The 22,518-nt window shown below is 36.7% G+C and overlaps 1 protein-coding gene across 2 annotated transcripts in view; it reads right to left on the reverse strand.

Annotated features, from left to right (window-relative positions):
* Positions 1-2,380: 2,380 nt before the first annotated feature.
* COMMD10 (COMM domain containing 10) overlaps positions 2,381-22,518 on the reverse strand; it is a 100,578-nt gene continuing 80,440 nt past the window's right edge. For both annotated transcript variants that reach the window (XM_051789485.1, XM_051789484.1), the window contains 2 exons: positions 5,766-5,825; positions 2,381-5,126 (listed from right to left, as the gene is read on the reverse strand). In XM_051789485.1, coding sequence (XP_051645445.1) covers positions 5,088-5,126; positions 5,766-5,825 — 99 coding nt within the window. In that variant the 3' untranslated portion in view covers positions 2,381-5,087. The remainder of the gene's footprint in view (positions 5,127-5,765; positions 5,826-22,518) is intronic.

Consider the following 22,518-nt stretch of genomic DNA (forward strand, 5'->3'; position numbering starts at 1 on the left):
CAGATACTACATTCGTCCACATTTTATTGAATGTATGCTTTACATTATCACAGAGGGACAATTAACGTTTGACAGTCAAGACAAAAAGTTAAAAGTGCCCTAAAAAGGTGATCATCTTGTCAGAACAGCTGGTCAAGACAGTTACACTTCCAAGATGTGTAGGTCTCTGAACTGCCTTCCTATGATTTCAATAATTAGAGAAAACCTGGGATAATCATGAAAGATATTTTAACCTCAACAGAGAAGGAACTAATCTTGTCAGTGAGAGGGACAAGTGCTTCCTGATACATAGCTGAACACAGCTGAACAGCATCTGATTTGTAAGAGACCAATATTTTTTTAACTCTTTTTATCTCTTGAGAAACAAAATAATGAAGGAATGAAGGGAACATCCAAACACTTCATTTTAGTTAAAATCACAGCATATAATTTGGTCTGATCAACACAATTATGAAGGCCAAGGGAAGGTCCAACAAAACTGATTAATTACTATGAAAATTAGAAATCAATTTATGTGAGCGTTGCAGATAAAAGCATCTTATTAGTTTATCTTACTGAGAAACCATCAACAGCACATCAGACAGCAGCACTGTGGTTCATCCACCTACACAAAATCACTCAGACGGCCAGTTTATCTGCTCCATAGAAAAGGAACTTACACAGTGGCTCAAAACACAGTTCATTTTCATCAGTCAAATAAGCTATAAAAGGGTCACAAAATGGTGACTTATTCACTGGTCAGTAGGCATTATTAAGCTCTGTCATTATTTTACCATAATGTGAGTGAATTCCTAATCTTTGAAGATATGATATGCCAATACAGCCAAACAATGAAATGTTACTGATGCTGTTGTAAATCAGAGAACATGAGATGAACAGGTGTAAAGGGGAGGTTATAACAATAACCACTTTTCTTCCTTTGACCAACGTAAGAATTAGCGTGTCAGTAAATTCTTTATACTTTGAAAGAACAAGATTTCAGAGTCCTTAAAATCAGACTGTAGGAAAGTAAGCCAGAGGTCTTTACTCAAAACTGATGTGTCAGTAAATCCAAGAATTAAAGGAGAATTTGAAAGTCTCCTCTGGAGACCCAAAACAGGTTTAGAAGTTAGTCAAAATTTGAGACAGCAAAGTTATATTTGTCTATCTAACTATATATTATATTTCAACAAAAATGGAATGCAAAAACTTACAGACATTTCATACTTGGTTGAGAAACAGGAATTACATGTCTAAATCTGAACTGAGAAAAGATAATATAATGCATTTGTACTCAACCAGTATTAATGTGCTATTAGTGTTGGTTTTGCTCAGAGATGTACAAATGTTTGCTCCTCAGCAGTAATTTGGTATTTTAGAGGCAGTTCTCACACTGGCTTACACTTAGCCCCAGAACTCCAAGTCTTCATGTCAAAACAATACTGATGTTTGTTATACTCAAACCAAAAGATTTCCTTCCTTTGCCAATAGTCCATTTAAGGCAGATTTTGACATTATAGCTTTGAGACAAGTACAGTCACAGAAAATACTGTCTTCAATGTCTGAACAAAGATGAATCAAATGTTTTTAAAATGCACTGAAAGATCTGAAAGAAGATTTAGTAATTCTTACTCATTCCAATTTCCAGTTTTAAAGCTCAATAAATCTCTGCAAATATCTTCCTTCAACACTATCTGAAGCTTTGATAATTTCAATTCTGGATCATGTCCAAGAGATATTACAGACCAATACTTTGCTACGACCCTCAACTGAAAAGAGCCTGGGATGTGTTCCTTTCCTTTACTGCAATAAAATCTCCAAAATACCTACAAGACTCACTCTACAGACTATGTTTACCAGAACACATAAGCAAAGCTTGAACACCTTCAGCGTGCATGTACCTGTCTAGGCTCCCACATCAACTTGTTGTATTCAGTTCTGCATAGGCTACATGCCTTCTTCCTCCCAGGGCCTGTTTTTCTTTCTGCCACCTCTAAGGTACAGCACTGGATCTAGTCCCTGATGCAGGCAGATATCCCTATTTCCCCAGGCATTATCCAGACTGTGGCAGTCCTTGTTTTTCCTCTTGTTCCCTGACACTTCTGGGTCAACAGGACTTTATACAAACTAAGCAGGGACAGCTTCTCTAAAGAGAAGAGTAAACTTCCCCTCTCTAGGTCCACTGAGGCCGAGAGAGCAGCAACCAGAATAAAAACCTTCTTTTCTGCAAGAAGTAACAAAAAACTCCTAAATAATTCTGTCTTTTCACAGTTGGTCAATTTTCTCTCCTTATTCAGGACCACTTAAGTGACAATGCTCTTCTCTAACAAGGTACAGGTTATGTCCTTGCTACATAATAATGTACAACTCCAAAGCTTCCCATTACATAAAGAAAAGTCTCTCTAAACTAAATGTTTATTTCTCAGTGGTCCTTGACAAGATAACAACAGTACTTCTTATCATGAGGTTTTTGACAATACAAATTCAGTATAGCTAGTAAAAAAAGAAAAGGTAACCATTGCCAAAGAAATCATAAATCTCTTCAGCCATCTGCAAACAAGGATAAACACTAAATAATTTTTACAGAATTCTTACATTTTTAGGCTTTTTCTTTCATTTCAACATTATTTTATCATTTTCAAATATTTATACTAAAGCTAGTATTAAAATCTGGTTTTTTTGTTATCCCACACTTGGCTTTGATCTTGACCAACTTTGCACCGAGGCTGACACTTATGGGTTAGTTTGAAATACTAGATGTAGTTATACAACTGGCTAGTTTCCATAGTTAACTCTGGTTTACTTTGTTTCCCCTGTTTTCTTCCCACTCTTCCAGTCTTTAACATCCTTCTCTCACTTTGCTTAACGTTTTCCTTGTATATATACTTTTGTCATGTTTTCCAGTGTTCCTCCTTTCTTCCTCATAGTTTTCCAACTCCCAAATTCCATTTTTGGGAATATCTATTTCTCTGTCCTTTCTTTCCTTTTTCCTGCACCCTATTTCTTCCTACTCTGTCTTTGACTTCTTTTTTTCAGATGTGCCTGCTGATTTGTCCAATGCCTTCTGCACTCCAAAATAGTCCAGGTCCTGCTCCTGGATTTGTCACTGCCTATACTCACAAATGTAACTTAAACCGCTCTCTCGCATCATATAACGGCTTAGGATGTCCTGTATTCACAAATTAAAGTCTACAACTCACTTCAGACTTGACTTCCAGAACATAAGCTCTGGAAACTCAGAGAAAAGGTTCTAGAGCAGTGTCCCAGCACAAGCCATACTGTCCCACAGGACCAGTAGAGAAGCCATAACTTTTGTGCCACGAAGAAAGGGACTTTCCTAACTGTCCTAACTACAAAGTACTACTAATGTTTGCAGACAGAGGGAATGGTGGGGATGTGCTCACTTGCAGACCCACACCAGTCTATGCAGCATGAGATGAACGAGCTGGCAAGCTATTGTTGAATAGGCAGATTGAGGATGTGATGTCTGTAGGTGGGACCATTGTACCTCCAGAAGATATGGTCCATTTGCCAGTGGCTTAAGACAAGATGTGATTTCGGCAGGTAATATTCTGCAGTGCAACAGTAACTCATTTCTTCTTTCCATCAGGGTAATAGTGTTACCATACCAGAGGGGTAGAATACCATTTGGCATTTCAGTTAAGAACCATGGTAAGTGTGTTTTTTGTCTTCAGTGCCCTTTACTCACACATAGGCTGTTAAAGACCTTACCTTCTAAATCTATTAACTCTCAGCTTAGACAATGTGTGCAAACCTCACAGTATTCTAGAGGTGACAGCACAATTCCTAACAAAGCAACAAAAAGGCACAAAACGACCCTCCAAAAGCAAAAAAAACTAAAAATCTGGCACAGGAGGACCTAAACACATGTATTCAAAACATACATTTTGGTTATACTTACAGCTACTGTCACAAGCAAACAAACCTAAAAAGGAAACTGTCTGGCTGGGTATCAACCATCACTGTTATAGGCACGAGGAAGAAAAAAGTCTTGTTCGGGGAATCCCTTAAGGAAAAAAAAAGACAAGCCTAATGCCAAAGTTTTTTACTTCCTCTCACGTTCTATCAGCCCAGAGCCCAGAGCTGTATACTGTGCCCATTATCAAGGTGCAGCAATGAAGTTGCCTGTCAACAAATGGCAACAAACAAGAATTAAGACAACTTTTACCCTTCTCATGCTGCTCATGAATCATCGTGAAACAATGGAAGAAAATATGGCCTTTAATCACTGTACTTCATTTTTTCCTGATCAGTGCAAAAACAGTGGTAAAAACAGCATGAGAAAGGATCAACATAGAGCTTTGTGAAATCTGACTGCCAGACTATTTAGTGTTGTTACCTACTCTGAGACTTCTCCCCTCAGTTATACACCACACTACTTACATTCATTAGTGTAAATGCAGTTCTAAGAAGACATATTTATTCTCAGTGCCAAGAGTAAACCCTGAAATCAGAGACACTGTTGATTATTTCAAAGGAAAAAAACCCATCAAACTGAAAAATAACAAAAATAATGAAATGATGTTACAACAGCCCAAAATAAACCAATTAATTTTTACATTTTGAATTTATTTTGACAAATCTGCAGCAAGCATTATCAACTGTGTGAATAACATTTAAAAAGAATAGAGATTTTAGATATTTGATTGGCGGTGTATTTTCTTACAGCTTCTATATTTCTTCTATGTCTAAAAAATAGATTTTACTCCTGGTCCCTCACTAGTATGCAAATTTCTACCAGAATTAAGTAACCCATAGAAAAGGATGGAAGAAAAAATTAAATTTCTGAAGCATATAGTATTCTGTTTTGGTTTGGGTTTGTTGTTTTTTGTTTTGTTTTGTTTTTTTCCACTGCAGGTAAAGCCATTTTTCACAATTGCTCAGCAAACAAGAGAAAGTCCATTAGAATCTTCACACTGTTAACAAAGACTCTTGGCTAACAGTACTGGTCTAAAAAGTAGATAAGCCATATAATTTTACAAGAAGCAACCCACTGAATCCTTCAGCAAACACAGCTTGGCAATCTATCTTCAATTCAAAATAATGAGGTGGCAGGAGTGTGATGGAGAAATAAGTCTTCAAAAACATCACGTAAGGGAATCCAGCTGTGCTTGTATAGTTTCCAGCTATTTAAAGGAACAAAAAGAGAGGAAAAAAACTCCACTCATAAAATGTTGTTTAGAAACATGCAAACAGAAATAAAACCACATTCCAGTATCTTCAACTATGCATACCAAATCTATTTGCATAGCAATATAAAAACTCTGTACTCATGAATATTTGTTTTTACATGAAGCTATTACAATTCATTGCTGCAGTTTAAATATTCAAATTTTAAAAGAAACAGTTGTCTAAATACTGCCTCTTTTACATGCACAGATGTTTTGCTGTGAATTTCCAATGCATAATAACAAGGTAAAAAAATAATAGAGTTCATTTTGACTGGATTACAAGCCTGGCATTTCAACTGAAGATGTAACACAAAGATGCTGTTTCCAGAGAGATCCCCATTGTTAATCATCAGCTACTCCTCCTGATCTAACTGCAAGGTATGCTTACAACAACCCAAGCCCTGTCTATTCCAAATCAGAATGCGCAGGCTCTTTTTGAAAATGCTTTATGTGATCAAACAAATCCAACAGCCTTAATTTAAGATGGATTCATTTTTTTCTAGTTTTATTAGATTTAATTCATACAGGCAACACTTCCTGCTGAGCAGCATAAGGTGTTTACAAAGAAACTATAGTATTGTAAAATCTACAGACCTTGTTATAGAACTCAAACAGCTCCTGATGGCTAAATTCTACAAACACTTTCTTCAGGTTCTGTAACGAAAAAAGAAGGAAGGAATAAGCACATTTTTTTCATTTCTTTTTTGCATTAATTCCAGTAAATCAGAGTATGAGATTAAGCTACATGAATGATGTTTGCATTCAATATGATGTCCCTCCTACATGTATATTCCATTTCAGTGAAGAATTCAAGTCTCCTGGTACATCCTGTGAAGAATAGTAATAAAGTAATCTATGAAAAGGATTTAGTTACCTTAATTTTAAGTCAAACAAAAATGAAGGATTACATTTGTCTTTCTTAGTAGTCCATCTAAGACTTGGTAAATACCATTACACAGTGACAAAGTTAGTAGTGTATTTGGTTGAACTGGCACAGCCATTAATGTACTGCACCAGCACAGAGTTGATACTTCTATTCATTAATCTAACAGTTCCCGTCTGAGCATGCTCATACTGTTTAGGCATCTCTGCACAGATTCAGCCCAAGCTAACAATTAAGACAACAGCTTCAAAGCAGTGCTTAAACACTAAAAAAACCCCCAAAATAACACAACTGATGAATATGTGGATAAAACAGATGTGGTAATAATCCTCTGCACGCATATGCTCATGTTTGTGGAGATGGAGGTTAAATTATAACTTCTGTCCTGCTTAACTTGCTGGCAGTAACAGGAAGTTTAATGCCTGCTACCTTCAATCACAGTGCAGATGTATCCAGACAGTTTCTAGCTTTATTCCTTGTACTTCACTTTGTGACTTTATTCCTTTAAAAATAAATTTCTATTTCTGCACATTCTCTTTGTTGTTGCTAGACTTTTCAAGGCTTGGAGGCATTCCTGAACATAACAGCTGCACTTCCATGAACGCTAATAAGGCTCTGTGAAAGCTGAGTCTGTGGACACCCCTACTCACAAAATATTACCAGCTGAAATAACGTACACACACTACTTTGGTTTAACTGGTACCAACTTCACATACCACTCAGGTCAGTGCAAAAACGCTTGTTTATCAATTCAGCTTAAATGAGCAAGGATACTTTCACATACAGACAAGGCCAGTTTCTGTGTACTCATAGCAATGCAAGTCTCAAGTTATGCCAAACAATGTCACTGAATTTGGCGCACCAAATGCACAAGACCCATAAAAGCCCTGGGAACACAGTATAGGTACTGCCTGGTGTCTGCTCCTCAAAAGGAGCTGTAAGAGACACAGGAAAGGGATAAAATGACTGGGGCCAGCCTGTCTGGTGCAATTCCTCCTTCTTGCTCTGCAGAAAGAAGGATCCCTTCCAACAATTTCGGGAAGGGTACAAAAGCCTAGAAAAGCACCAGTGATTTGCATGAGAGACCAATCTTTTCCCTCTGGGAAGGAACAATGCAATTCTGTGAATCGTACGGTGAATACAAAATAAAACTACCAGGACAGCAGTTCTCTTTGCCATGACTCCAGCTGGTCCTCCCTCCAAAGAGCATAATGCCGTGACAGGGAAGTAAAAGCATTTTTAAAGGCTTTCTAACAGCTAAGAAACAAAAGAAAGCAAACAAGGGGTTTCTTCAGGAAAGAAAGCGGGTAGAGGAAAGAAGGAAGATACACTAATAGCAAAGGGATCTACCATTTCAGCCAGGATGTTTGTTCGGCATTTGCCTTTCTAGAAGGGGTTTGGTGCTTGAATGGAAGGAAGCAAAACTGCAGAGAGGCGATTCAGAACAAAAGGCAGATATCATATATCTTAAAAGCTTATCAGTCACAATTAATAGGGTCATCTCTTGCATGCTTTCTGGTTGAAGAGTCTGCTGGATTTTGATCTGACAGTTTAGCAACGCCTCCAGAGAGGGGCAGAGGAAGACCTCTGACTACCAGATATTTCTCCGAGCTCTTTGTTTCATTCAAGACAGGCATCTTCTGGTACTACTTTTGATCAGGAAGCACAATCAGCTTCTCTCGCTCTCTCTCACACACACACACAAAAAAGAAATCGAAAAGCTTGTCTGTCATATTTTCTTCTAACTACATTGATTACTGTTAGTTAAAACATAGGGTATACAAACAAAAAAAAAGTGTGGACATTTAAATTCAGATTCTTTGTACTAAAAAAAAAAATCACTATGTTTTATGAATAGGATGAGATCTCTTTTCCCATTATTATTTAATAATTGTAGTCTGATAACTAAGATAAAATCTATCTTGTATTCTGGCAGGCAAATGTCTGTAGAGAGCTAAAAGAAAGCATGCCATGCCAGGCTATGTTTCTAACCTGGGGTGGGAAGGGAAGTATCAATGGGAGAGAGGATATAAGAATCTTGTACAAAATCTGTTGGCTATCTGCACTTAATCATCTGCTAAAACACAATTGGTTTTATGCGTAAAAACCTGGTACACCTACTATGTCAATTCAGCAGACAGCAGTGTCACAAAAAAACCCCATGCAGAAGTGTGGCATCAATAAAAAATGTTATTTTTAAAATATTACATTTCTCACTAGCATGAGTCCCTTAAGAAATGTGACAAATTATCATTGGTATGTGGTCAGAAGTCCTATATAGACTATAAAAACATCATAACTAGCTCCCTACAAGAAAAAGCTATGTCTCAGCAGGGTGACAGCCCCCCATTTTCAGCTGAGACATCCATTATTCAATTACTTGCTTTATTCTGTGTGAACATAACTCTAATTAAAACTATGTGCCGCAGGACTAGGTTACCATTCAGTTCTTTAATTACTCAGTAAAATAGTCTTAAAAACTACTGTATAGATAGAATATTGCTAAAGACTTCCAAGCAGGCAAATTCCTAATTTACTTGATGGAATCTTACTCAGATAAGTATACAAAATTAAAAACCCCAATAATATTTCAACTGCAACTAAAACATAGGATAGAAAAAAATCACTTTCAGCTTACTTACTTAATTAAATGTCACTGTGTGCAGCCAGAGTCTCAACCTATTTATGAAAAATGCAGCTAAGTTGACTTCTTTTATCTGCACATACAGGTTTTCAGATGTTGCCTCTGACCTAGTACACATTTCCCAGACATAAATAAGAAAACAGTAATTTGCTCCATGTCTAACTTCTTTCTTCTTTTTATCAAGTGTATCATTCTCTTTTGCTTTTTCCTGATAAATTTCTTCCCATTCTTCACCTTCGCACTACTCTTTCTCTCATTTCTGGCATCTCATTTTCTCTTTGCTGCCATTATCTTCATGTGAAAGAAAACTAGATCGAGTAACCAGAAAACTAAACTGAGTTCATTCCCATTGTCACACTCTGTAACTCCAATGTTTTTTCTAATTACATCCCAAATTCTGTCACTGTGGCAATGTAAATCCTAGCTCCTACTTTTAAGAGTTCTAGCCTTGAGGATGACAGCTTCATAGCGTCAGAGAAACACAGCTGAAGCTGTTATTCTTATGAAAACAAAGAAATCTCTAAAGTACCAAATGTCCATTCTTTGGGCTGCTTTGAAAACACGGAGACAGGTTTTTTGTCTAATACAATACCCATGAACGGTGGCAGGGACTGCTCTGGAGCGATACGCTCAGTGAGCACAGCTAAAGGGTATGTGCAACATCTTCAGCTAAATAAAGTTGCTGTTCAGTTCAATGTGTTCATCTTCTGTAAAACAGGACAAAGCATTGCATTCACTACTGGAAAGGTCTGTGTGAATTGCAGGTGTCATCCAAGACAAATCTTTACATCACTCTGAATCGATTGCAAGGAATATGGTAATAAATTTTCTGAAATGTATGGTTTAACATATTTGGCCATCATATGGATCACTAGTGAATGTATTTTAAGTATTAACATTAAATTTTAGTGCCATTTTGCCTTTATACATCTAGATGAAATCTGATTTCATCCCACCTCTTCTCTCATCCCAGGGTTGTATCAATTTACAATTTACAGCCTCCTGAGAGCTGTGAAATTCTAATAAGTTTAACTGATAGGGTTCTTTTCTCCCCTTAACTATCTTCTCACTTGCTGTTTGGTATCATTTTAAAAACATAACATCTTCATCAGTCTCTAAAACCAAATTTCCTTTGGGATGTGGGAGGGGGGCAGGGAAGAGGAGGGAGAAATGAAAGGAAAATGAAGATAAAACCTTTGTGTTCCCAGTCAATATTAATATGCTATCCTATCAAAAATAGCCATTCTGAATGTACGGCTAATTCTACAAAATAGCCAGTCATTTAATATACACTTAGCTTACAACCACCAACAAACAATTAGGTAAATTGCGAGCTGAACATGATCATCAGCATAAAATGATCAAGATGCAAGTATACAAGCTGCATAAGAGTCTCCAATTTCCCATTGCCTCAGCTAACTATTTCAAATATGAATATCTTCTCGCTGTAAAATGTTTCTGTGGAAACAAAAAATGTCTCCTCAAAATATTTCAGAAAGCAGAGGCAAATTCCTGCTTATAATCAAAGGATTCAGTATTGCTTTTGGGGCTTTGTTTGCTTATATTTTTGTTTCATTTTATGGTGGGGATATTTGTTTGTTGGTTGGTTGTTGCTTTTTTTTTTTAATACAATGCTCTAGATGTTTCTATTTTCACGTACTACTGCAAAAAGCTTCATTACTAATGACGGAGTTTTGCAACCTTGCATACTACACAGCTGTATTCCACACATTTAACTCCCCCAACCCAAGCATAAGGATAAAGTAATGCCCTAGAAGTTATAAATAAAAGGTAAACTTCCGGGTTTAAAGCTAACTTGAATATGAAAAACTGATATTGCTGTAATAGTTTTCAACTGCAAAGCTGTAACTACTTCAATGATGTTGCAAAATAAATGCCAAGTATTCTGAAGCAAACAGGTGGAGGGACAGGCTGGCTTGTATATCTAAATGTCTATCGATAATGATAATGTTCTACGACTGAGGACATGTAAAAAATCACAGTATATTCAGAGAAGTTTGTTAATAATAACTAAGTGAAGTAACACATATCCCAATCTTCATATTGTAATATAACCTTGAATACTATCTTGAGACACTTCTCAATTAGGTTTGAGAGAATATTTTCACATTGCCTATCTATTCTCCAATTTGTTGCTATTATATATCCTTAAAATCTTGGATACAATAGGATGATGTGAATAATTAATCTAATCAATTTATGGACAAATTAAGATATATTCATAAACAGATCCTCCCGTAGATTCTGTGCTATATCAATTCAGACTTCCTTTAAATTTCCTTGGACTCTGGAGAACTGTGCATTTCCTTAGGACTTTTTCCTTAACTCTTTTTCCTTTTGTATCTCACAGAATTTATCAGAAAGTTTGAGGTGCTTGGTCAGTAAATGAATTGTAAGAGGAGCATATGCATTAAAACAGACCAGTATCTCATAAAAGCACACCTGTTCCTTAACTCTCTGCAACTAAGAGACAGCAGTTAAAATTTCTTCATATTCTTACAGCTGTTCATGGATGTAATTCAGCTCAGGGATTCAGCAAAACACAGAGACTTTAATACAGACTTATATATTCCTAATTAAACTTCTTTCACATCATCAAAAAATGTGAGCTTCAAATTTCATTCTTTTTCCAAACTTATTTCGATTTGCAATACCAAATAATTACTTTTGTAGAGAAAAAAATCATGTCTTATGACTGAATTACACGTTTTTCAAGTGTCAGTGTGCAACTGTTATAAAAGAAAATATCTTTCATTCTAATCCCCTCTTTTCCTGATTGATACATTAACATTTAGTTTGTATATATATTGCTGTATACCTTTAAAAGTTGAATTTCTTTTTCATATAAGCTTAAGAATTTCAAATTCCCTTTGGATTTAGGGAGATCCAAATCTGCAGCATACTAAGGATGTCTTTCACTCCCCTTGCAATCTACTTGTAAGTTCCCTAACCAAAGCTCTGTGTTGATTTCTGAGATCTAATCAATGTGTTACTGGAAATTGATGGTTTGGAGATACATACAGATAATTTTTAATCTCACTCTAGCAGATACAGGATTATAAGTGACGAGAATGAATTTATTGCCCAGTCTGGTAGTAAGCCGACAGACTCTGCAGGCATTTCAAGACCTACAGAAGACCTGACATACTTCCAAACAGCAACATGAACTGTCAGTCATTACCATTTTCATTCCTCCTGTTCCCCTCTGCTCTCATGAAAATATCCATTACTGGCTGGTTGAACTGGTGCAAAACTACAGACAAGAAATGGGACATAACTACTAAGAAGACCATGTAGGCTGGGAACACCACATAAGCATTAGAGGCAGACAGGTCCCTTTCTTCATAGCAGGTAAGAAAAATGCTTTTAAAACTGAGAGAATTATCTGGGAAAAACCCAAAACTGCAGTTTGCACCTCAGTACACCTAGTCAGAGTAAACATCATTTTGCTAAAAAAAAGAGAGATAGAAAAGTAGGGGTTTTTTTCCCAACAGCTGTATGCAGGTAAATGGTTCCTTTGCCTTCGGTGTCTAGGAATTTACATTCCTATTAATAACATCATTAGGTTGGTTGGCCTTTTAATGATACTTTTGCATAGAAAGCCTCTCAAAACCTGAAATCTAGAGATGACAGTTGTCATAAAGATTATGTTAAATACACTTTTAAAAAAACACCAGTGGACAAACATGCTTTCTGGAGAAATGGGTAGTAAATGTGTATCAGTGCATGCCTGTCACAAGATATATTTAAAAGCCTGTCTTTTGTATTGATACTTCCCTGTATGTTGCATGTACAGAAAATGGTTCAGAGAAGATCTATTGAAAGGCTTCTAAGCCTATTCTGTATTTTGTATATACCTTCACATGCCCTTCCCTTCTTTGAAGACAACTATATACACAACACAAGTTCATTATTGATTCCTTGCTAGACTCCACATGGATTCAGCCATTAACAGCATAAAGCATCTATCCACACAAATGTGTCATTGTATTTTTGGTATTCAATAGCAAAACATGCAGGTATAATTTCCAAAGACAGTATAACCAAGAAAAGTGTTTAAAAATTGTAAGTTTCATTCACTAATAGGCTGCCACACAATCACTAAGAATGATTAATCAAACAAAAATAAAATTTTCATGTTTCATCTCTCACCTAATTTTTCAAATTCTACTGTACTCCCAATACTGTAGAAAGCTCTCTGAAAAAGTAACCTCACTAAAAATTTTTAACAAATACACTCTTTCTTCCTATTAAATTTCCCGGTATCAAGTTTGAAAAAAAAGAGTCTGTGGGAAAGCATGAACAACGTATTTATTGCATATTGCTTATCCAGTATATTGCCTGTAACTATCAGAACACAACTTTGTTCTTTAGAACTATACCAGAACTATACTGTGATGACTAATTTTATTCCTCGGAAGAAGTTAAATTCTTGTCTTTCACATTTTGGTACACCTTATTTGGCACAGAACTTATGATATTTCAAAAATTAAGTTCAGGAACACTGCAAAGGAAACTAGGGAGTTGCAACTCTGTTTCATTTCTTTCCACTGGGGCTAGCATGCGAGTTCACACTTCCATTCTAAAGATAGCTCACATCAAGACTGACACAGTAGTCTTACATTCACCTTAAATGATAAGGAATTCACTTTTCTTCTTATGCTTGTACTCACAGATAATGTCTGCTGAAGAAACAGCCTAGCAAGTAAGTATGCTGGTACCAGAAACGTTGTCAAGCTTTTCAGACCTCACATGTTCAGCAGATTTGGTCACAGCTACATTAATTTTTATGAAGTACACATGAAAAAGTTGTCACAGAGCTATAGTTGTGAAACAGTTTCATTCTTGCACTCAGAAAGTAATCAAATTCTAGGAAACTAACAGAACTGAGTATAAATAGTAAGTGCAACATTAGCCTAGTATTGGCATCCAAAATTTAAGATTATGGGCTTAAATGGCAAACATTGCCACTTGGGTGTGTGTCTTAGAACAGGGAAGCTCAGCCTATAGCACTGAAAGTAGACTGAGATGTATTTGTGTCTCAACACACAATGGTCAAAACCTCCTCTAGTAACACCAGGCTCAGAGTGTTTTAGAGAGCTCCTCACAGTTTGCTTGCAGTTGATGTAATTAACATGGAGTTGCAAATCCTTTATGTTCAAATCAGTTACACATCTTATGTTGGGTCTGAAGTAAGCTGGACTCAGAGGAAGCTTAAATTGTGATCCAAATTGCTCAGGAAGCCGCCCCTCTGGTCTCACCTAAAAGCCAGATAAAACCTCCTTTGTCTGAAGAAGAAACCTGGGTTGTTGTCATCTGCATCCACATTTAGAGCTACAGATCTGACAGGAATTTTGTATGGTGTAGTCAAGTAGATGAGTAATATTTTAAGAAGGATTTATTTCTCCACTTAAGAATGGAGGAAGCTGGCATCTTTTTGCATTATTAGTTTCTGAGCCTACCTGCTCAGTTCAATAAGATACTGCAATAATCCATTGTTTTACCACAAAAGGCCTTTCTTCACCACTGGAATATCTGAAAATATCTATTGTTTCTACTGAGGTACAAAAAAAGAGGCTGGAAAAAAGATGCCAGCAGCGAGAAGAAAGATCTAAGGAAGTGCAGATCCACATGAAATACAAGTAACTGATGTGAAAACACCCTTTCAAAAAATCTGCTTAAATATTTACAAAATGTCAAGATTAGATAATATGTAAATTAGTTCTTTTTGTTTCAGATGGGTCACTCAGAGTATCACCAATTTGGACTTTGTTAGGCAGACAAGCAAAGATAAAATGTTGGGGGGTTTTTTTCTGTGCTAAAAGGGTGTTAGTGGCTGTCAGCAAGTATATCTCTGATCTCCACTGGGTAAATAATTCCAGCAGCTAGCAACTGGGGTCTTGCACACAAATCTCAGCTCCTGAAAGACTGGAAAGCCACTCCGGAAGGAGGGATGTTAACTAGCAGTCTAGTCCCAGGCAGGATCAAAGACAGAGTTCTTAGGGAATAAGGTTGTTTGTAAAGTAATGTATATTTTATTCTTTTTATTTATTTATTATTAGGAAGTGACCTACTATTTTTACCGTACTCTAACAGCTGGAATATATCTACATTTTTTGCTAAAATGCTCAGATTTTACAAATAAGTGGTGGTATCTCTTCCTGGCCTAAGGCAACCGAGCAAAGCCTTGAACGAGGGCAACCTATTTGGATCAAGGAAACACCAATGTTGGAGTGTGAACAAAATTACATTGCATCACCACCCTGACACAAGTAAACATCAGCATTTCTGAGGCAACATGGCACAGTGCAAAACTGGAGGAGGTCATTAAAAACAAAGTTTCTCAAATGAGGCAAAAAACTTCTCCTTTTTACAAGGATTAAATAAAGATTGTGCGGTCTTTTCTCATAACACCACAAAATTACGAGGAATGTGGAATAAACCACTTATTATGACACAGTCAAGCAATAGCTTCTCTTTCTCAGTTTGTCACTAAAGGTTACACGTGTTCTAATGATGCAAAAATTAGCTAGTTTGGATTTAAGACAATGTAATTTCAGCGATGTTCCTTTATTACTTTTGCTGACTATTTAAAGCTTGATGCAGTTGTGTGGTGTGAATTCTCAGTGCCTGCTGAAAACTGGACAAAGTTAGGGTAAATAGGTTAAGATATTAAGAGTATCTGTGCTCTCTTACTGGTGAGTGACAGAATTATCAGTTGAACACACACTAAAGGGAGATGCCATTAGATTCCAGGCATGAGAAAAGTTTTGTGCCTGTTGAAGAAAGTAATTCCAAAACCCTGCACAGAAGAATGAATTACTCAAACTGCAAACCAGTTGTTTTAATGAGAACAAATAGTCTACTATGCTTGGGACTATTATTTTAAAAGGATTAAAGCACTATTGGGTAAGAGAATCAACTCTGTTTGGATTGTTTTGCCTATCTTGGAGATATACAGATTGACTTGTTTGCAACCATAAACTAGCCAGAACTCTATGGTCAGGCAAAGGCAGTATGGGATCAGAGGCTGTCAAAGAATATGTAGATTTGACAGGTGGCAATCCAGCTCTCAAACTGATAAACACGGTACTTGGGTTTTTGTGGCATTGGTTGTGCTAAAGCTGAAGACTAGATATTAAAATCTAGTATGCTAGAACCTAGCCTGAGATTACAAGAGGAAGGACCAACTGAATAAACTGCATCTCTGTGTCAGCAAGAATTTTAATAAATATTCAAAGTGAGGTTTTGTATTTGAACTAGAAGTTTCTCCACTAGTTGTTCATATTTTCTGTGTGCTGAAAATATTGAAATGTGAAAATAAACACATGGGAGGTCAAAAGCTGCAAGCCATTCAATACCTATCCTTAGTACAACAATGAATGAAGATCCAGAATACTGGAAATACAGAAAGACTTTCCATTCCTATTTGTCTTGGGAATAAAAACTTTCCCTTCTGGAATACACCCTTCAATATTCATACATGCAAGACAAGAGACATCTCTTAAAACATATTACATCATAAGAGGAAGAGAGCGTTTACCTTCACTAACAAAACCACAGCCATCAGCCACAGTGCAGTGATTCTCCTCTACTCAGCACTCACGAGGCTTCATCTGAGACACTGCATCAAGTTCTCCACAGCCCCAGTACACAACAGATGTTCAGAAACTGAGGGGAGTTCAGTATCATCTGGATGCATATCATCTGCATGCACCATATGTGAAGAGACACTAGAAGTTGGTTTGCTTAGTTTGGAACAGGGTTAAGAATGGGGTATCTAACTGCAGTCCCATATGTAATAATTTTAGAAATTAAAATGTATCTCTGTGACAGGTGTTTTTAGTTTATCTTATTAAATACTATAGATCTTATCTCTTTAGAGAGTTCACCTTATAACGAAGAATAATGTTTGGCAACAAATAATAACAATCTCTTTGCTGAAGAATTGACAAGGAATACAGTTTCAATCCATCCATGTGCATTCAGTTTCTCCAAATGATTCTCACAGGGAGTTGGCCCACGCAAAATTCCTAGAAGTTGGCCACACCTTTTAGATGGCCACTGTTCTTCACTCTTAGAAGACCTAGATCTGGATGCACAAGTAATTTCAATAGCTACTGACTGAAGAGCAGTGAGAGTAGCCAGAAAGATGATCTAGATAACTTGCTAGCAGGCCAGTAAAGTTCACAAGGGACAAGGTTATTGAATGGTCAGTCTTGGGATCTGAAGACTTGCTGGCCTCTTATCAACATCAGTTTAAAAGTGCTGCAACTGGAGTTTGATTAAATACTTTTAAACAATGCTAAAGTATTCCAGCACAAATTTCAATAACTCTGAAACTTTAAAAAGAATATAAAATATCCATAAAGATCAAGTATAGAACTGAATACCCAAAGGGTCAGGAGATCTCGGATAAAAAATTGCCACTTATCAGTCAGTTACACCTCCAGACACCATCATTCAGAGCATCATGTAGCCATAGGGCTCTTGGTGCAGAATCACAGTGCTGTTGTCAGATAATACAAGGCGCTAGATTAGCTTCAGCAGTTAAAATGTGTTTAAGAGAAAGTCAATACATTAATTTTGCATTAGTGGTTGCATAGCCCATTCTCTCAGAATCTAAGACAGCATAAAAACACAAGGCTGGCATAAACTCTGCATTAGTTGCATATATTTTAAATAATGTGACTGAATGGCTATCATGTACCCAACATTACAATTCATCTGTGAGCAATCCAGTAGTGCAGAGACATAGTATTAATGATTGTGAAATTGTGCCTCAACTCCATGGCATAAACTTAATTGTGAAACCATGGCATTAGACTTAATTTATTTCACAGCCAGGTACTGACTGGCTGTGAATTGAATTGAAAATGCTATTTACAGGCCAGTATGCAGCAATATTTCCAAGCAAACAAGAGACTGAAGAGGTGAAGATAAATATCAAAATGGGGCTGTAAATTACCTTGCTGAAAGCTCTTACCCCAAAACTGCCTGAAATATTTCACTACTCTGAAGCCATAACAAAAGGAATCTCATGTGGCATTATTCACAGGATAATAATAACAATGGTTACTAGAAAATCCTGTATTTTCTGCACTACTCTTTTATACAGCATGGCATCATCTCCAGAATACTGTATTTTCCTGTATAATAATTTTGCTAACACTATTTTATGGAAACCAAGAAACACTAAACACTGACGGAGATTTTACATTCAAAAACTACATGAGCTAACAACATTTTAAGGCAAGTAACTTTAGTTACTTCATAAAATCTCAGCACCTCACTGCTTCTAGAAAAAGCTCCAAAATTTTTTCTAATTCAATGATTACAGTTGAAAGTACAAAATAATGCAAGGATTTTAAAACAAAATATAACTTTGACCCAAATCCTGTCTTCCAACCTGACTATGGTGGTTTAAATATGTAATGGCTTCATAGCCAAGAAAATGTGTGAAATCAATTGTGACTGGGGATTGCAAAGAAAGTAATTAGTTCATGCAGATCAATCTAGAAATCATCATAGACCTTGGAAAAGATAGATCTTAGGATCAAGAGCCTGCAACAGTGGCTGCTGTCCAGCCCTGACATCACTCTGTACTCTTAGAGCCAGAAGGAAAAGACAGCCCTTCTTTCACCATCCCTGTAATTCCCAATTAGATGATACCTGCACTTTGATAACAGCCTGTCTCTGTATTTCTAAACTACCATGTTGGCAGCTGTGCAAAATGAGGTAGGGAGTCTCAGTCACAACCCACAGCATGCAAAAAAAAAGCAATTGAAGTTCACATGTTTTATTGATCTGAACACTTAATCAGAGAGAAATAAAATACTCACTGTGCTGGGTTTAGCTGGGGTAGTTAATTTTCTTCACAGTGGCTGGTATGGGGCTGTGTTTTGGATTGGTGCTGAATACAAGGTTGATAATACAGAAAGAGGTGTTTTTGTTATTGTTGAGCAGTGCTTATACAGAGCCAAGGCCTTTTCTGCTTTTCATACTGCCAGGCTGGCGAGGAAACTGGGGGTGCATGGGAGGTTGGGAGGAAACACAGCCGGGACAGGTGACTCAAAATGACCAAATGGACATTCCAGACCATATGACACTCTGTCCAGTATATAAAGTGGGGGGAAGAAAGAGGAAGGGGGGACGCTTGGAGTGATGGCATTTGTCTTTACAAGTCACTGTTATGTGTGATGGGGCTCTGCTCTGCTGGAGAGGCTGAACACTTGCCTGCTTGTGGGAAGTAGTGAACTAATTTGTTTTGCTTTGTGTGTGTAGCCTTTCCTTTCCCTATTAAAATGTCTTTATCTCAACCTACAAGTTTTCTGGCTTTCCCCCTTCTGATTCTCTCTCCAATTCTGCTGGTGGGGGACTGAGTGAGCGGCTGCATGGGGCTTGGTGTTGGCTGGGGTGAAACCATGACTCTCATACAAAGAGGAAGTCAAGACAGTACAGGAAGCAAACACTGTTCTTCCATAGGAGTGTTTGAAGAGCTGGGCATGAAAAGAAGGGTAGCTTTATTATGTATTAGAACTGGAAAATAACAATGTATAATACAGGAATGGTGGAACAGAGACCAACCATTCTTACAGCAAGAAATGTTTGTTGCTTTTTTTACTGAAAGGGACTGACAATGGCAGATACCATTATCCAATTTTTTTCTACCAGTGAAAAGGAACGCTGATGGACTAAGGTGATAGACCAGCATAAAGTCTGTATATTAAAAAAATATACCTACCATCAGCTTATTCCTATTGAATAAGGATTTGACTAGAGTGCTTCAGTAGTACCATAGAGAAATTTTTTAAATTATATTTTGAAAAAAAGTTAAGTAGAAATGTTAGGTTTTGCAGTGACAAAAACTTTCTGCTCCATCAGTGCAATAAATTTATTTAATGTTTTCAACTAAGTAAACAAATTTTAAGAATCTCTCATTCACTTAATGTTACGGTCTCAAAGTATGCCCAGTATTTTTGCCAGTATACCTACTTTTCAGTGAACTGCTGTGAATGCTTTATTATTTGAGCTTTTTTTGTAGCTGCTCTTCAGTGAATTGCAGTGAACTTGTTATCTGGGCTTTTTAATCTTTTTTTGTTTTGGGTCCCCAATCAAGAAGCCTATCCATGTTATATCAGAAATGGTTCCTTCTGTACTACTGTTATCTAGTATCAAAGGAAAAGAAGTTGTCCTAAAAACTGTGGATAAATATATGCAGAATTCATGATTGAAATTCTTGTATTCTGTTCTTTAAAACATTTTTTTAAATTCAAGCTTTTTTTAATAATAGGGAGGAAAAGGGCATCTGAAATAAGGAAACTAATTTTAGAGATAATTTTAAACAAAAATTAAATGTGCTCATGGCACTCCATGAGCATTTATGTAAATGCTTAACATGAAATAGTTTTATTATGGTTAAGATATATTTTAGTGGACAAAATAAAGGGAATGGAACAGGGTAAAAGTGTGAGATTTTAGTGTATGTACTGAATTAAGTAAGACTACACCAGTGTAGACTAAAAGATCCCCAACGGTAAATGCAACCGTATAAAAATGCATGTATATGAGCTTTCCAGCATCCCTGAGAATTTACAGCAATATACTACATTTGTTCACAGGTTTGTGTGTCACCTACAGCCCAGCATGAGATTAGACTGGCTATACAGCCTAATGCTTTCTTGATAAGTTTACCTAGTCATGGCTCTGATGTTCAGTTCTCCCTTGCACAGAAAGATGAAATGACTTGCAAATGCTTCTGCTGATTTCATTTTCCTCTTGATCCTCAACAGTAACAGCTGAAGTTTTTTAAGTGGCGCTTCTAAAAAGCTTGGGAGACTGTAAGAGTGGTAACTTGCCTCATACATATTTTCCTACTGGCAGTTTACATTTCTTATTGGGAGTAAAGTGCAAATGTGTATAAATGAGTGGTGAATTCAGTTTCCTCACGTTGTAGTGAACAGCCATAACAGCTTGACTCTTCAGATATTTTTATTTATTTTCAGTCCAGGCTTGGACATGTTTTGTATGAGAGATGATCTGAATTTCTATACTACCTAGGTTCTACTTTCACACTCCAATAGAAATGTTAAATCACACAATGTAATACTTTCTTGTGGCCCTTTATATAATTCTTAAAAAAAGACCTATGAGAAACATATATGAGAAAATTTCTATAAAAAATTAAGACTGAAACCTCATTTGCAAATTACTTGCTCTTCAAAAAATCCAATTAATTAAGAAGCAGGTTTTAGGCAAATCCATCTGTCCATTCCAAAAGACAATTAATATCTTTGCCCAGAACATTAAATCTTACAAGGCCACAGAAGTATAGACACTTAATTCAATACTGTACCATCTTGCTAGAGGGAAAATGTAGAATAGCTCTTTTGTAAACTCTATTAAAAATGTATGAGATATTTTTTATTTTGTAAAATTTAATTTTTTAATCCATAACCCGTAAATGTCACACAGATTAAAAACCAACATGCATTATAGGAAAGTAGATCAGAAGCAGGCAGCATATATTAATAACAATGGGGCTATTAGCATGGAATCAGAATGCCAGTCTTAACATGAGTATGCCACGTGTCTGTACAGCAAGTGGACTGATAATATGAATTTTCTCAATATGCAAACCTTTTGTCCCAAAATACTTCCATGACAATTGTGACACATGTATTTTATACTGTCAGGAGAAAAATAAATCAGTATTTTCATCATAGAATTACAGACTGGCTTGTGTTGGAAGAGACCTTAAAGATCATCTAGTTTCAACCCCTGTGCCAGGGGGCAAGGACACCACTCACTAGATCAGGTTGCTCAGGATCCCATCGAACCTGGCCTTGAACACTTCCAGAGATGGAAAGTGTAACACAAGGATTTTCTGTTGCAATACCAGAAAACCACAGACATACTTAAAGTTTGACTCTATTCCTAACCCAAGGAGATCCCATAGCCCTGGTCCCAAAGCCCTTTAAACACTTACTTCTCAAACTTGAAATCACCTCAACAGTCCAGAAAGAAACACCTTTTGTCATGTTCTGCTATCCATAACTTCAACTCCATTTATATTCAACCAATTTCAATCGGCACACTTTCTTCAGACTCTCTCTTCTGCCTTCATGTGTTTGTAGGTAAGTATTTCAAACACTTTGGGATTGCTGTCAAAGGTACCCGAAACTGCCTCTTGAAACGGGGTGTCTGGCCTTCAGAAGTCATCAACCATTAATTTATTTTTCAAAACTCTATCTACAGTACCGAAAGAACCCTTGCATGCATGTCTGTCTAACTGACAAAATAAACTTTGAAATATACTCTTTGTCATTACAATGTTTGTTTAGTGTTACAGGAATAGGCCCAACTGGCTCTTCAGTTTCATTCTACCTTAGAACACAAAACGTGATGAATTCTCAAGCAAGTCATACCATGGATCAAAATGTCAGCAATTAGGGAACAAAGATTTGGAATGACAGAGGTAGAGGAAATGAGTAGGCACAGCTTCCCTAAAAAGATAATTAGCTTCCCAGATTAAAAAAATACACATTTTCCAATTTCTTCTGTTTCACTGTGAACATTCTGAAACCAACAACTTTAAAGGTAGAGAACGAGCATCCCCATCAGATACCCTTACAGATGCCAGCTGGATTTCTTGAGTCTCATGTGGGTTTATTTTTCTAATTATGCTCAACAGACCCCTATTCATAAGCTTGTGCTATCTTTCCTTAAACTCAAGTAAAACATTTGCACCCACTTTTTGGGCAAGCCTTTCCAAGGGACTATTACATATGTGATCATAC

Source organism: Manacus candei, unplaced genomic scaffold, assembly GCF_025592945.1.
Source record: "Manacus candei isolate 608988 ecotype Guabito, Panama unplaced genomic scaffold, ASM2559294v1 h1tg000027l, whole genome shotgun sequence".
NCBI lineage: Eukaryota > Metazoa > Chordata > Aves > Passeriformes > Pipridae > Manacus > Manacus candei.